The sequence below is a fragment of the Hippocampus comes genome, unplaced genomic scaffold (genome assembly GCF_001891065.2).
Source record: "Hippocampus comes isolate QL1 unplaced genomic scaffold, H_comes_QL1_v1.1 scaffold76, whole genome shotgun sequence".
Taxonomy (NCBI): domain Eukaryota; kingdom Metazoa; phylum Chordata; class Actinopteri; order Syngnathiformes; family Syngnathidae; genus Hippocampus; species Hippocampus comes.
The window spans coordinates 2867974-2882430 of NW_017805277.1; the positions used below are offsets into that span (position 1 = coordinate 2867974).

At 39.9% G+C, this 14457-nt stretch overlaps 1 protein-coding gene across 3 annotated transcripts in view; it reads right to left on the reverse strand.

Annotated features, from left to right (window-relative positions):
• macrod2 (mono-ADP ribosylhydrolase 2) overlaps positions 1-14457 on the reverse strand; it is a 362991-nt gene that overhangs the window by 102773 nt on the left and 245761 nt on the right. For all 3 annotated transcript variants that reach the window (XM_019870487.1, XM_019870486.1, XM_019870484.1), the window contains exon 7: positions 9334-9364. In XM_019870487.1, coding sequence (XP_019726046.1) covers positions 9334-9364 — 31 coding nt within the window. The remainder of the gene's footprint in view (positions 1-9333; positions 9365-14457) is intronic.

A 14457-nucleotide genomic window follows, 5' to 3' on the forward strand; every position in this document is an offset into this window, starting at 1 on the left:
CTGTGCACTGTGTGCGTGCGTGCGCGCATGTGTCTCTGACTGCCACTGACCGCCCCTAAATGTGTAATATTGTGTAGTATAAAAATTAAGCTATTGCTGCTCTATTTAACATACTTATCTGATCACCAATGAAAAATTGAGAAAAAATGAAAAAAAAAAAAACCCATTTTTTGCCTCAATCAGCTGTAAACCCCCTGATCGAACCCGAACAAACCAGACCATCCAAATACATCCTGGCGCCCTTTTAAAAGTCAATACGAGCAGGACTATTCTTCTGCTTTGTGCTTCGTGGTTCAGCCATTATATCAGGGAACAATTGAGTTCATCTTTTGTTTCCTCAGTATTGGATCAGAAAGAGAGGCAGGGGAAATGCATCAAACAAGAGAGTAGTAGTACACATTTGTACATGAGTAAAAGTGAAACTTGTGAATTAGTTGCTGACAGGAAACATTTATACAGTGGCACTTTGTGACCCCCGTTGAGCCAGGTTATCAGGGTTGCTTCTTTCGATGCAGCCTGGACCACGAGTATGCTCTTAAGTTGCCCGGTGTCAACTGTACAAAGCCTGGACAGAACATGTCAAACGTAAAGGACCCCATCAGAACTTGTTGGCCGGGTGGAAGACTGCTGGGCAAATAAATTGTAGTGCACTTTGAGTATCAGGGACTCAGCGACGGCTCCCCCGCAGTCCGTTGTCACGGATACCCTGACAGCCCATGAGAAAGCTTTGCACGACTTGAATAGAAAGCCAAATAAAGGCCAAAAGAACATGGCGCACGATGTTTTGGAAAAAACTGGGTTCCCGTCAACAAAGAGTAATTTAAGCGTAGCCTTATGATGATGTACAAACACGGCAAAAGAATTTAATATCACTGTAAGGGATTTATTGTATCGTTTCTCCTTTCGCTCTTTGTGGAGTGTGAAGGTTTCAGTGAAAACTACTCTGTCAGGAGGTGGAGAACTGGCGTCAGGTGCAGTGATGGTGGGCCCTCCAGGGTCTCTGTGCTGCTTGGGTTGGTTCTGTCCTATGTTGGGAATATTGCCGGCTCCGGGAGATTTGTCTTCGTGAGGCCCACTGATGGGATATGTGCCGTGTAGTGGCGCTGATGAGGACTCAGGTGGTCCAATGTTATTTCTGCTGAAGGCTCCTCTACTTCATCACAAAGCACAACACAGCAAAGAGATGGTCGTGGGATTCAAGAGGATCGATTTTTAGCACATGCATCTTGTGGGAATAAATAAATAAAAATAAAAAATACAAATGCAAATGTACTTGTAGAATATTTGCATAATACAATCTGTGACAGGAAAGGGCAGATTATGGAAGAAGTCACCACTGCATATAACTGCACGTCATATGTGTCAGATTAAATTAGCACAGCGTCACCTTTGCATTAAGCAGTTTCACACCGGTTGGCAACATTTAAAAGCACGATCAAAATAATGAGAGATTAATGAATATCTGAATTCAGGTAATACAATTTCGAACAAAAGCCACATATTTTTCATTCTAAAATTTGGGGATTTCGGGTTTTATGTTAATACTAATAATACCACTTATAATAAACAGGGAAAAAAATCCTGGCACAGACAAAAAAATAAATAAAAATCATGTGTTACATCTTTATTCATTAATCTATTTTTTAAATTATTATTATAAAACTGGTATAAACTGGAGGTAAAAATTGACCGGTGAGTATTCAGTTTCCAATTTGTAATTTACTTTCCATGTGCTTTTCTTGATGATGCCAAAAGAGGAAGACCCCACCAAGATTCAAATCATGGCAAACATTGAACTGGAACACAGGAGGAAAATGCATTTTAAATGTCTTACTGCTCGTGCACTCATCTCACATCCTGTATCTCCAGAGTTAACTTTCACAGCAAATGTCTATAGCTCAGGTGTTTTGTCTTTTGTGAGACAATGTGACAAAGTGCTGCTATACCACCTGATTAAGTGAGAGGAAGGAAGTCGTTAAGCCAAACACAAGAGCGTGCAATGAAATCTTCCCATGCATCCTTGGCTCGTATATAGCTACTGGCATTCACATACTGAGACATGCACACCACCTTTGCGAATCTTTCAATGGGCTTGAGCAGCAACCTGCTTTTTTATGTATCCTGTTGTACAGAGATGAAAAAAACTAAACAAAACAATTTTTACACTGAGAGTGCATCTCACTTTCATGCCCTTGTTGAAATCTCCACAAAAACAAAACCTGATGAACAATGAATGGTCTGTCTTATCAAGCTCTTTCTCCATCCATCAAGTTCCTGGACTTCGTCAAGGTCTCCAACTGCCATTCATTCTGACGAACTGTCTGCCATTCCTTTTGATGCACTGTTTATCATGAAGCATTCATTATATTGCCTAAAGAGGTTGATGTGTTTAACATTTGAAAAATCACGAGGCAAATTATTTAAAAAAAAAAAACAAAAAAAAAACTAGAAAAGCAATAATGGGAACACTCTTAAACAGAAGCATCTTAAATCAGTGTGTTAAAATGAAAAACAAAACAAAACAAAAAAACTAAGAAACTTTTACGAGCTGATTTGTCAGAGCAATTTTAAGATTAAAGGAGTTGTTTTACACTGACTAAGGGGGTGTGTGTGTGTGGGGGGGGGGGGGGGGGAACAGTCTCACACATCGAAAGCCTTGGTTGCAGATTTTACCGGACCGTAATGTTAAAACAAACCAGCATGGATGGGGGTTCCAGAGCGGAAGTCGGCGTGAGGTCAAGTGGAAAAATAAGGAAGAGGAGAGCTTTGTCACACTCTCAGGCCCCCAGGACAGGTGAGTGATCTGGGGTGGAGGACAGAAAAGTGCCACACAACTCCAAACAGCAAGGGTGGATGTCAAATAGCCCGAAGCTTCTTTCAGCGTTAACACTGGCACACAGTAAGCTGTGACCATGACCGACTTTACAATCCACTGAAGGAGAAAGAGACAAAGAGAGGTGGAAGCATGCTACATTATATGGGGAGGACAGACAGAAAAAGAAAGTAGGAAGAATGGGATCAGATTTTATGGCGCAAGCCATTGTGACCTTTCTTGGAAACGATCCACTGATGTGATGCCCCGTTTTGTCCTCCATGCTAAAATTAACACCTCCTTTTAAAAACAGAATGGACAAGACGTATGGTACAAATTAAAAGAAGACCTATACTACATTATCAATGTTTGTTCAAGTTTCAAAACAGTCTCAGTCTGAAAACATGTCTGAAAATGACATGATGAATTTACCCACTATTTTTTGTATTGTTGATTACCATTTTTTTTTTTGTTTTGTTTTGTGTTGTAAAGGGGCTAGCTCAATGCAAGTGAGTGCTTGTAAACCCCACCATACAGTATATGCTGCTGGGCCAATGCTAAGTCTGATTTTCCTTAAAATGGTGACTATGGGCGGAGCTTGATGGCTGCAAGTCGTTGCTGGTCATGTCACCGGCAAAAAAAAAAAAATGACGGTGGCTACTGTGTAAATTAGCTTGACGGATACATAACAGCCATCTGTTTTCTAATTTGCTTGCCCTAATTAGAGTTGAGCTGTCCCAACTGTCGTTGGGCGAGAGGTAGGATATACCCTGGTGTGCTCCTAACAGTGACACATAAATTCAGAAAAGACTTGATGGGTGGGGGCAAGCAGAGCAGAGACCCAACTTGTACAAAAGCAATTAAAAAGTAAAATGTCCATACAATTTCCCTTTTGATGCTTGACAACACCCTTTAATATTTGATGTGAGGTGAGGAAGGTGTTTTTGGCATATGAGCAAAAGCATATGACTCCCACCATTTCCAGAGGAAAAACACTACAGATGCATTTCAAACACATTTCATCTGAGCATCACGTTTTTGTTGCAATGGGTACAGTACACTTTTTTTAATGGAATATCCATTAAAAACGCTACGCAAAATGTGTTTTGTTTAAATACCAGTTGCAGTCTATATGAACGACTGCAGTCCAATGAATGTCACTTTGAAGCACACTCTGTTATAATCAAATAGGGATATAATTCGAGATATCTGTGCTACTTCTTTACAAATGTTAGGCAGCAATAGCGCTCGGTTCCTTTTCTTTGTTGAATACATTGGCAATATGTCATACTACTTATTGTATGGAGTTGTCAGCCTCAAAATGGTTGAGTCAAAAATAACCCCAAATGAGTCAAAAATGGGCAGTCAAAGTTTTGGGTTATTCATTTACGTAACCCCCTGAAATGTTTATTTATCGAAATGTTTATTTATTTATTTATTTGGGGGGAGTTTTGTACAAGCACCTAAAACATTAGGTTGTTTTGTACTCCGGAAATGTGGTTTGTTTTGTGATTTATTCACCAACGTTTTAGTTACACATTTAATTTAACAGTAAAAGCCCTGTTGGTCCCTTTTTGACTCAACTCTTTTTATAGAACATTGTTATCCTTCCGACATACCTTTTGGTGGAAATGCCAACATGATTAGAACATTTACTAATGTAAAACAAAACGACCTGACCGGTACCACTTACTGGAAACTGGCTTTCGATACATGTGTGCTTTTTCCACCTAGGGAAAGCTCACTGTCGAGATATTTTGCCAGAGGGAGTGAACCTGCCTGGCCATTGCTGGTGACAAAAGGCAAGATAACACTCTTGAAAGATAAGGTGTCCTAAATATCTCCAAGCTTCCTTAATCCTAAAGAAATGAAGATCGCTGGGTTGCAGGAAAGAATCTTTAGTGCTTAACACCCTTGATCTGGACAGATGTGGAGAATGGAAGCATGGACAATCCAGTCCAGTTTGGGTAGATTACACCTGCATATCTCACAGAGGCGCCAGTCAGGGGTACATCTCCGTCAACAGTCCTCAGACTTATCACTGAGCCACATGAAGTGGAGGATGAACGGTAAATAGGGATACGCAGTATGTTGCAAGTCTGATGAGGAGCGGTAGTATAGCTGCACTGAGGTCATGTCACCTTCGATTGTGTTATACATGTAAGTGTGCCATGACATCTGTCAGGTGAATGTCAGACACATTGTGAATGTCGTTGCATTTGCGTACTATCAGCGGGGCACCGACTCTTGCTCTTGATCGGAGCAGAGGCCTCCTAAACAGATCATGAAAAGGCTGCTGAAAAATGCTTTTCTGCAGCAGCAAAAAGATACGACCTCTCCAAGAACTATATGATCTACAACCCATCTTTAAAAGAGCATTTTTACGTATGCAGCTTTGCTTGTGTTGAAGTCTGTGTGTGCCTATTTCGGTGAAACACAATATTTTAAGATTAAAAAAAAAAAGAAAAAAAAAAGAAAAAGTGAAGGCAGGAACTGTGAATACAAATAAAGACAAAATGGCCTCTCTAAGTATACACAGTTGACTTTTGGCACTTATCTTGTGAGACATTAAGAAGCGCCTCCACCTTGGAAGGAATAATCCATTTAAACCCAGGTCACATGGCTGTGATGGATGTACAAACAGGAGTAACACTTAATAACCTCTATCATGCTAGGTGACCCCGTGGCCCACAGTGGGTACCAGTCTGTTTATGGGTGGTACTGCCAACGCACTGTCTGTGCTGAAATTCTGTTGTGGTTAATGGGCCTGATTGAGGGATTAGACTGTCAGCCCAGTGTGAGCCCTCATTTTTCTTCCCATGTGTGGAAGGTACCCCCTGTGCCCCACTGCTACACCCAACCTTTCTGCTCTGCCGTAATCTGTCAATGGTGACTGAGTCCTTTGGAATATACAGGAGCAAGACAGTGTCCATTAGGATGAGCTTTCCTGACAAATCTGTTTTGACCAACACAAAAGAGTTTGGACAACGTGTTCCTGATTTTTTTTTTTCCCGTCACAGTGTTAAGCGTCGTCGATCTGCTTTCTGACCATGATCTAGATTCCCATCAGAAAAATAATCTCTCCTTGAACTTTGTGGAATTTTAAAATTAAACAGGTTGCACTAAAAAAAGAGAGTGAATGGCACTCACGAGAATGCAGATGGCCAAAGCAAACCTCTTGTGTCCCATAGTTGATCGTAAAATAATTTTGAGCTGTGCTGAAAACACAAAGGGACAATCAAAACCAATACAAAGACAATTTCCTGCCTCATGGCTCTGAACCGTGAGAGGCATTGAGAAGGTTAATTTTCATTCATACGGAATAGAAATTTGCCTCTGATTTCATTGCCTTATTTGCCAGCCTGTGCCACATATGCCAAAAAGCAGGCTTGACTCTCTTGGAAGCTCGCTTTTTACTCATTTTTGTGAGCTGACTTTTTTACTGTATCACAGTGACCGAGATTAGCACTTTGACAATGGCACAGGCGGATCCACCGTATTTGAAACTAATTTCACTCTCATAATCAATACAATATTTTGGGTCAGTCTCTGCATAACCTGGTAGTTGGTAGTCTAAGGTGTACAAAAACTTTCAAAAGCTTGCCAAACCTATTGGAAACCCTTCTCAGAGCACGGGAGTTCTGGGAGCAGAGGGAAAATGAACAATAGAATACTGCACTTGAGATAGCATACTGTAGTTACCTATAAATGAACACATAAATAAACCCATCCTCTATTTGCCCTCTGCTATGTTTGGACCTTCATTCGTAATCAGCTGCATTGTTCTGTGAAGATGCAGTTATAGGAAGTGCTAAGCTGTTTATTTATTGAACAGACTTGAATACCTCCCCTCAGCAGCAAGCTTGGCTCGGCACTGCCTTGTACTTTGAAGTGAGGGCGTCTGGCAGAGTGCTATGACGGGCCCCCACTGGCAGTGCAGCACTTGACTACACAATGAACACAGCAAACTGCAATAAGCTATGCCCTTACCAGCAGCATACAGGAACAACAATGATCACACCCCGTCATGCTTTCATGAATGGCTGTGTTGCTCATAATTTGGGAAATGAAGATATACAGTACAGAGTGCATTCAAGCCAAGATCAAGCCGTTAACATTAGGGGGGGAGTTGAGGAAGTTTTTGTTTTCTTTAAGCACTCTAGCTATGCGGAATGTATCTTAACATGGATCAGTACTCACATGCCCTCCAGAGAATGATGTTGGCTGTAGAAGAAATCGGAAGATAAACTTTACGGTCTCTGCAAGTTATCTATGACACGAGTTGCAGGAGTAGAGCAACTAAGATATCCTGAACTCATCCCAGCTCTATCGTGACTTTTTCACCTCCTCAAAATCAGATCAGTTGCACAAGAGCATTATGGATTCAACATAAACTAAGAATGCTGCATTGCTGTGAAAGCAACGTGATGAAAGGGGTAAAAAGAATGATGCCAAATATTTTTTGTGCATATGTAAACTTATCTTGGAGGAGTAAACAGGACACCAAACATTAAAAATCATTAGTCAAATGTTTTCCAGATTGCTTGATTCAATATTCTATGACATCACAGTGCTGGGGGATGTTAGAGACCCTGTCCTCCTCCAACTTCCATTTCAGAATGCCTCAGCGCTGCCCAATAGGGTTCAGTCTGGTGACATTCTTGGCCAGTCCACAACATTAACTTCTGCTTATTTGGCAAGAGAACGGTTCTGTTGGGTGTGAGTTTGGGGTTCTTATAATGTTGAAATTCAGACTCAGTATGTCACAGTACACGTAGCACTCAAGCTGCTCGAGACCATGACACTCCCACCACCATACTTTGTTCTATGCAAGACACCCTTGACTATGTACTTGTCACACATGCATAACACCATCTGAACCAAATAAGTGGTCTCATCAGTCCACAGGACATGATTTGAGTAATCCCTGTCCTGTGTCTGGATTCGGCAAACTGTTTGAGGGCTTTTCTTGTGCTTCATCTTGCTTGTGGGATGACAGACATGCAGATCAGTTTGATGCAGTATTTAGAATATGGTCTGAGCGCTGTCAGGCTGACCCCACATCCCTTCAACCTCTGCAGAAATTCTGTCAGCACTAAAACATCTGATTATCAACCTAGTCCTCTAATTTGCAAAGACAACTTCTGGATGTGATGCTGAACATGTGCACATAACTTCTTTGGTTAACCATGGCGAGGCCTGTTCTGTGTGAACATGTCCTGTATGCCCCTGTGCTGCAGCTCAGTTTCAAGGTGTTGGCAATCCTAGTCTTGGCCATCTTTATATACAGCAACAATTCTTTTTTTTTTTTTTTTCTGATCCTAAGAGAATTCTTTGTCATGAGGTGCCAAATTAAACTTCCAGTATTCAGTAATAGAGTGTGAGAGCGATATAAACAACTTCAACACGTTTACTCCCCTTTCACACCTGAGACCATGCAATACTCATGAGTCGCAAAGACTAGGGAAGGAAAATGGCAAATTCAATGCAATTTGGACTGTTTCACTTTGGGGTGTACTCACTTTTGTTGCCAGCAGTTTAGATATTGCTGTGTGTTGAGTTAGTTTGAGGTGACACTATGTTTACATCATCATATTTATGGGGGGAGGGGGGGTGACTTGCCAATGAGCCAGTAGATGTATTCTTGTTTTGATCTAACTTGCTCACTGAGGCGTTACTGCTGCTGTAAATGTATGAAAGGATAGCTTGAGGGAACAGTGTTTGCACCACAGGTACATAATGCTTTGCTAGTAAAGAGTGATCAAGTCACCTGACCTCTTGGAATACGACTCTGCTACCAATTACAAGTCGCAAATCCTATTTAACAGATACTCACACTCACACTGACTTTATTGAAACCTTATAAAAAAGCATTCAGAAAAAAAAAAATGAAAAGCATCTTGGTCATTTTAAATTATTCATATTAATTGATGGGTACTATCAAGATGGAAGCACTTTTGTTGATTTTTCTTTCCTGTTAGTGAAAGTAAATCCACATACCAATTACAATGTACACTACGTGCATATAATATCTAAATGGGGGAAAAACTTCTCAATAGTCACACCGTTCCCAAAATGTCATTTCTCCACACCTCACAACTTTTGCTAAGATAACTTCAAAGCCTTCTTCCGTGAACAAGTTCGATATATTTGCAAAGTGACTTGTTTAATGAGCACAGTGCATGGTTCACTTGAGGCCAGGCGGTCCCATGAGACATTTGGCTCGCCTAATTCAAGGCTACGTTCACTTTTTAACAAGTTGACCTGGTTGGTATGTTTCAACATTCTGTTTTGAACATAGTATCTTATCAAATTTACTATAAAAAACAAATATTACAAACATTTGCAATTGCAGATCCATAATGTGTGCACATTAACTTGATAACTTGTGTGTGTGTGCGTACATACACACACACAGAGAGAGAGAGAGAGAGAGAGAGAGAGAGAGAGAGAGAGAGAGAGAGAGAGAGAGAGAGAGAGAGAGAGATGTCCTACATCAAATACAATAAAAATAATCTTACCATAGATTCCTGTGGAGATACACGGGAAGGCCTGTGGAATGAGTCAAAGAAACATCGGTCAAAGCATATTCACAGTAAACAAGCATGACACAATTCAGCAAAGCCATTGTGACTTCTACACTGGCAATCACCTGTTGAAATGAAATGTTTCCTCACAAACTAATAAACTGGAATGGCTACATATATTAGTTCCTCTCTCCCCTAAAAAGTGACCACAGTGTAATAGTTTTTGCTTTGTAGCACTTTGCAGCAGACAAATTATTCAAGTGTGGCGTTATAGCTTAAAATAGTTCCATTATTTTTTACTTGTGTCGGCAAATATATTATGATACATAGGCCTTGGACTCAGCGTCCCTGTTTCACATTTATCTTTTTAAGTATATTAATAAATAGTAAAGCGTTTTGGGTTTTTTTTCTTATTCAAAGCTTCCATTTGTCCTCAAAAGCAGCTGAAGTTGTGTTTTGCATTCTTCCTAACGAGCAAGCAAAACATTAATAAATGACAGATAAATGTCAGCACTATCTAACTAATGGGCTAATATTACAGCCACTAATATACTAGCACACTAAATATATGACTATTATTAAGCAAAAACGGTGACAGCTCGTTTTTGCATTCAAAACAATGCCAATTACAAAACAGATACAGCGATACGTGATACATGTAAATACATTATTTTGCAAAAAACAGAGCATCGTTTGCCTGGTTCTTAAGGCGATAAAGCTATGAAGGTCAGTTTATAATCTGAATCTTTGTGTTTTGTTTAAAGAATAACATGATTTTGATTGAACAGCGGAATGTAATAAATTATAAATTTAAAATAGATGACAAATGCTGCACAGTCATCACCACCCCAAATAATGTCTTCATCATAGACTCACACAAGTCCTCTTCAGTGTTATCACAGATTTCCAGCCACATTTCACTGCTAAATGTAAAACACTCAAATAATAAAACAAATAATTTTGCAACCCACAGGTGACTAGAAAATAAGTAAAATCAATGAGGAGAGTGATTCTCTATTTTTCATTCCCCCCCCATCCTTTGAAAACTTTTTTTTCTTTTTTTTAAGCCAAGCGGAATGTGCCTCTGTTTGTATCCATATTAACCAGTTCTATGGTTCCATCTGTCACAGTTCATTTTTCTTCTGCAAGGAGATTTAAATCTTTTCAAGTCACGGTGACCTTTCCAGGTGACCGTCTGACTCTGACACAAACAACAGATGATGAAGCGTGGCCATTTTTTTAAAGACAGTGCCAAGCTCAGCCCATGGCACATTATCCCCCCCCCCCCAACATTTTGCAATTTTTTTTTAATTTAGGGTTTGAGATGATAAAGTTGCAGTGACTTTTAAGTAGTGAAATGTTGGTACTTTGAGATAGTCCAACTAAATTACACCCCAAACAGCACAACTACACTGAATGAGTGAATTTAAGTATTAGCAAAATTGAGTATATTTGCCTGAAGCCTAAACAAATTCCTGGCCAGCCGTGTCGATGTGAGCTGCTTGCTAATAACTCGTGCCAAAATGTTTCCTACCATGAAAAGCTAAGGTAATGACATTTACATATGCATCAAATATAAAGTATAGTTAAAACCTTTTCTAGTTTCTGAGCCGTGTGATCCAAGGAGTGTTAACAATAATGCATCGCACCACACCGGAAAATGCCCGATAAATCCAAGAAGTGGTGCTGTTCAACGGAGTAAACTAAGTAAAGCATAACCTACTTTTCGTCTTTTGTTTTCTAACACCAATGCGCTGTGTAGTGGCTAGCATACATACCTGTGGATATGCTTACATTGTGTGAAGGTCCAGAGTTAATTACAACGGGCAGCAGTATATAGACAGTTATGACCTATGATTCCTGCTTCAGGTTATTATTTCTATCTGCAGCTGCTCATTAGAAGTGAGTCAGCATGTCGGCCTGTGTTTGCATGAGGCTTGCCTGACATGTTGCCTTGTTGATGATTCTCTTTGCGTAGCGAGTGCGCAGAAATTGGTCACTTGGGAAATTACTCTGTTTCCGAGGCTCCTCCCGAATCTATCACATCATTTTAAAGTGGAACACCTTTCCTCTCAGCACTTGCGCACGCTTGTTTAGATCGCAGTATATGAGCAATGACAAATGACTAAAAGCAGGTACTGTGATGATTGTAAGCATGACTGGACTTGCGTTCCTAATATTTGACTATTTTTACCATTTTGACTCTTTAAGGCCACTTTTGGAGTGAGTTCAAATTGATACATTCTGTGGATAAGTACTGCTGCGTTTGTTTGTTCGTTTCGACTTAGGTGGATTGCAACTGTCTTTCTGCGAGGCAGAAAGATACATCCGTAAGGACCTGGGTACAATTGCACATCTTTTATATGCATAATTATTCACCTGTATTTAATATGCTAATAAGGTCCATATTGTCTGATTAAAAAATGAGTTATTAACTTCAGCGTATGACCAGAATTACGCATAGACTGCTTTCGTACAACAGGGTAACCGTAGTGCCAGTAGCGCTACGGCACCCTGCAACTTCCAGTCATTTGTTTAGCAGCAGGACATAACACAGTAAACCTCAGGCAGAGCGCAACAGTGCAGCTGTAGTTGCCACCTTCACGTGAATGAATGTGACGGAGATGCTGCAAAATAGCTGTGAGCAGGCAGGTAAAGTGGACAAAACCTTTCATGGGCACGGTAACTTCTGCTCGGGGAACACCTCGTCTCGGCTGGCTGAGCAAATAGAACCGGACCCAGCGTGCTGCGCCTGTAGCTGAAAGCCCTCGAGCTTGTTTGCACATAGAAGGTATGATTATAAATCACAGCAGCAAGAGTGTTCTCATGTGACCACAAATTTAATAAGAACAAATGTGGCTGGACCACATTTAATATATTGTTAGTGTATAACAATTTTGTGTGTGTGTGTCTCTCTCTCTCTCTCTCTCTCTCTCTCTCTCTCTCTCTCTCTCTCTCTCTCTCTCTATGTATATATTTGAATACAAAGCTGATGTAGTTGTCGGGAACCATGACTTATTCTGTTCTATGAATGGCAACAGATGTATACACAGGTTAGTTGTGTCCAATTGAATTATAGACAGACTTTCATGTTTACAAGACTACAATTTTTCATTTCTTTTAAATCAACCATACTAAGCAGAATCAAAAACCGTGATCACAAAACCGAGAAACAAACCTAACTGTGGATTTTGTGAATGTGTGCTTTTTAGAGTTTGAAATTGATTGGAAATTAATTCATCGCTATTATAACTTGGCCACATCTTTTATTAGACATACCAAAAAAAAAAAAAAAACACCATACCAAACAAACCCCATATTCATTTACTTTATTCCTAGCAAAATGCTGGATTTAAACCTCAACATTCACCACTGAGAACTAGAACTCAATATGCCTCGAGGCTAATGTGACTATTCCAATGAATGCTTCATGTAAATGTAGAATATGTGTCCATGGCATGTAGCATTTGAAGTAATTTGCATTTCGGAAGTCAAAGATACAGGTGGGCATAAAAAAAAATCAAAGCAGGGACTGAGAGGATTTACGCTGCATCTATCAAAGTGGTATTTCATAGGGAATCTCAAAGCGAAAATGCCTCTCTGTGAAAGATTAAAGTTAAAATGTAGAAGGGGAACACAGCAAAGCCAATATGGAAGAAAAAAAACCCATGCATATCGGATTTTCTATATAGCGACACCGATCTGTGTGGACTCATTTTTTGCACTTATTTGTATGACAATAATTTGCATTGCAGTTTGCCAGGGAGACCAAAGAAATAAAAATAGTGCAAGAAATTACAAAAAAAATACAAAAGAACCCAAAGTCACATGTTGTCATTTTTTTCATACACATTACAAAACTAAAACTTACTAAACCTCTTAATAGGTGTGTGTGTGTGTGTGTGTGTGTGTGTGTGTGTGTGTGTGTGTGTGTGTGTGTGTGTGTGTGTGTGTGTGTGTGTGTATGAGGGGAAGGGTTGCATATTTTATTTATTTAAATGTCTATACCTCTTAAGATGCACCATACAAATCTGTGTTCATCCCTGGGTAATTAGTAAACCTAATATCCAAGTATGAAGAAACCAGCATTTTTTTTTTTATTTAGATGGGGGGTGGGATTGGAGGGGGGTATCCAGTAATTGCAACGTACCCGTCAAAACTTCAAATGATACAATCTGAATGAATCTGCTGAAGCAGAAAAAAGCCCCACTGTCGACCCATTTAGTAATGGCTTGACTGATGGGACATACTTTTTGCCCGTGGAAAAGTGTCCAGTGCGCATACAGCCATATCAAGGTAACTGGGTATTGCAAAGTGGACAAGGAGCTATACCATTTAACCTCAAATTGATTTTGTGGAAGGGTTTTAGCATTGTGCAAGAAAAAATAAATGCAAAAAGCGGTTATTTAATTACCATATTTTTATTTTCAGTTAGTTTCTTTTGACACGAATGGGGGCAGCTGCATTGATTGTTCCTTAAATGTGTTTCAACTGTCTTCCACATCCGTACACGTGATTAATGGAGCAGAATTAACAAACAGGAGCAAAATCACCGTGATTAAAAACCTACGATGAATATGAAACACTTCATGTCATGCTTCAAAATATCCGAGGGCACATTTGCAGCATATGGAGATGGATGGTTTGAATTATCATTAATCCTCCAATACAGGCCCGTGATTTGTTCTACAGTCGTTGATAATTCCTTGGTGGTTGATCAAAATGAATAGTAAAATCATGAGGAAGCATTTTCATGAGACATTGCTTTCATTTTCATCCATAAATCAACTTCAACAACCCGTTTAATCACATAATAAAAAGGTCTGCGGTCTAGCAACGTGAAAGCCTGCTGGTGACACACTTGTGTTGTGAGGCTACTAATTAAACTTTTTTTTTTGCTTTCACGGCCTCCTTCAACATTTCAAAATTGCCATTTCAAAAGGGGGCTTCAAAGTCCCAAGCCCACTTTGAAATTTGAAGCGACGGAACTGTACACATGCGGCGACGAGCTGTAGTGCACTCCTTGGGGTGAAACATACAGTATGAAGTTTGCATACTAATCATTCGTGCAATGAGGCTAAGAAATGCTTCGGCTCACAAAGTATCTTAAGGGGAAAA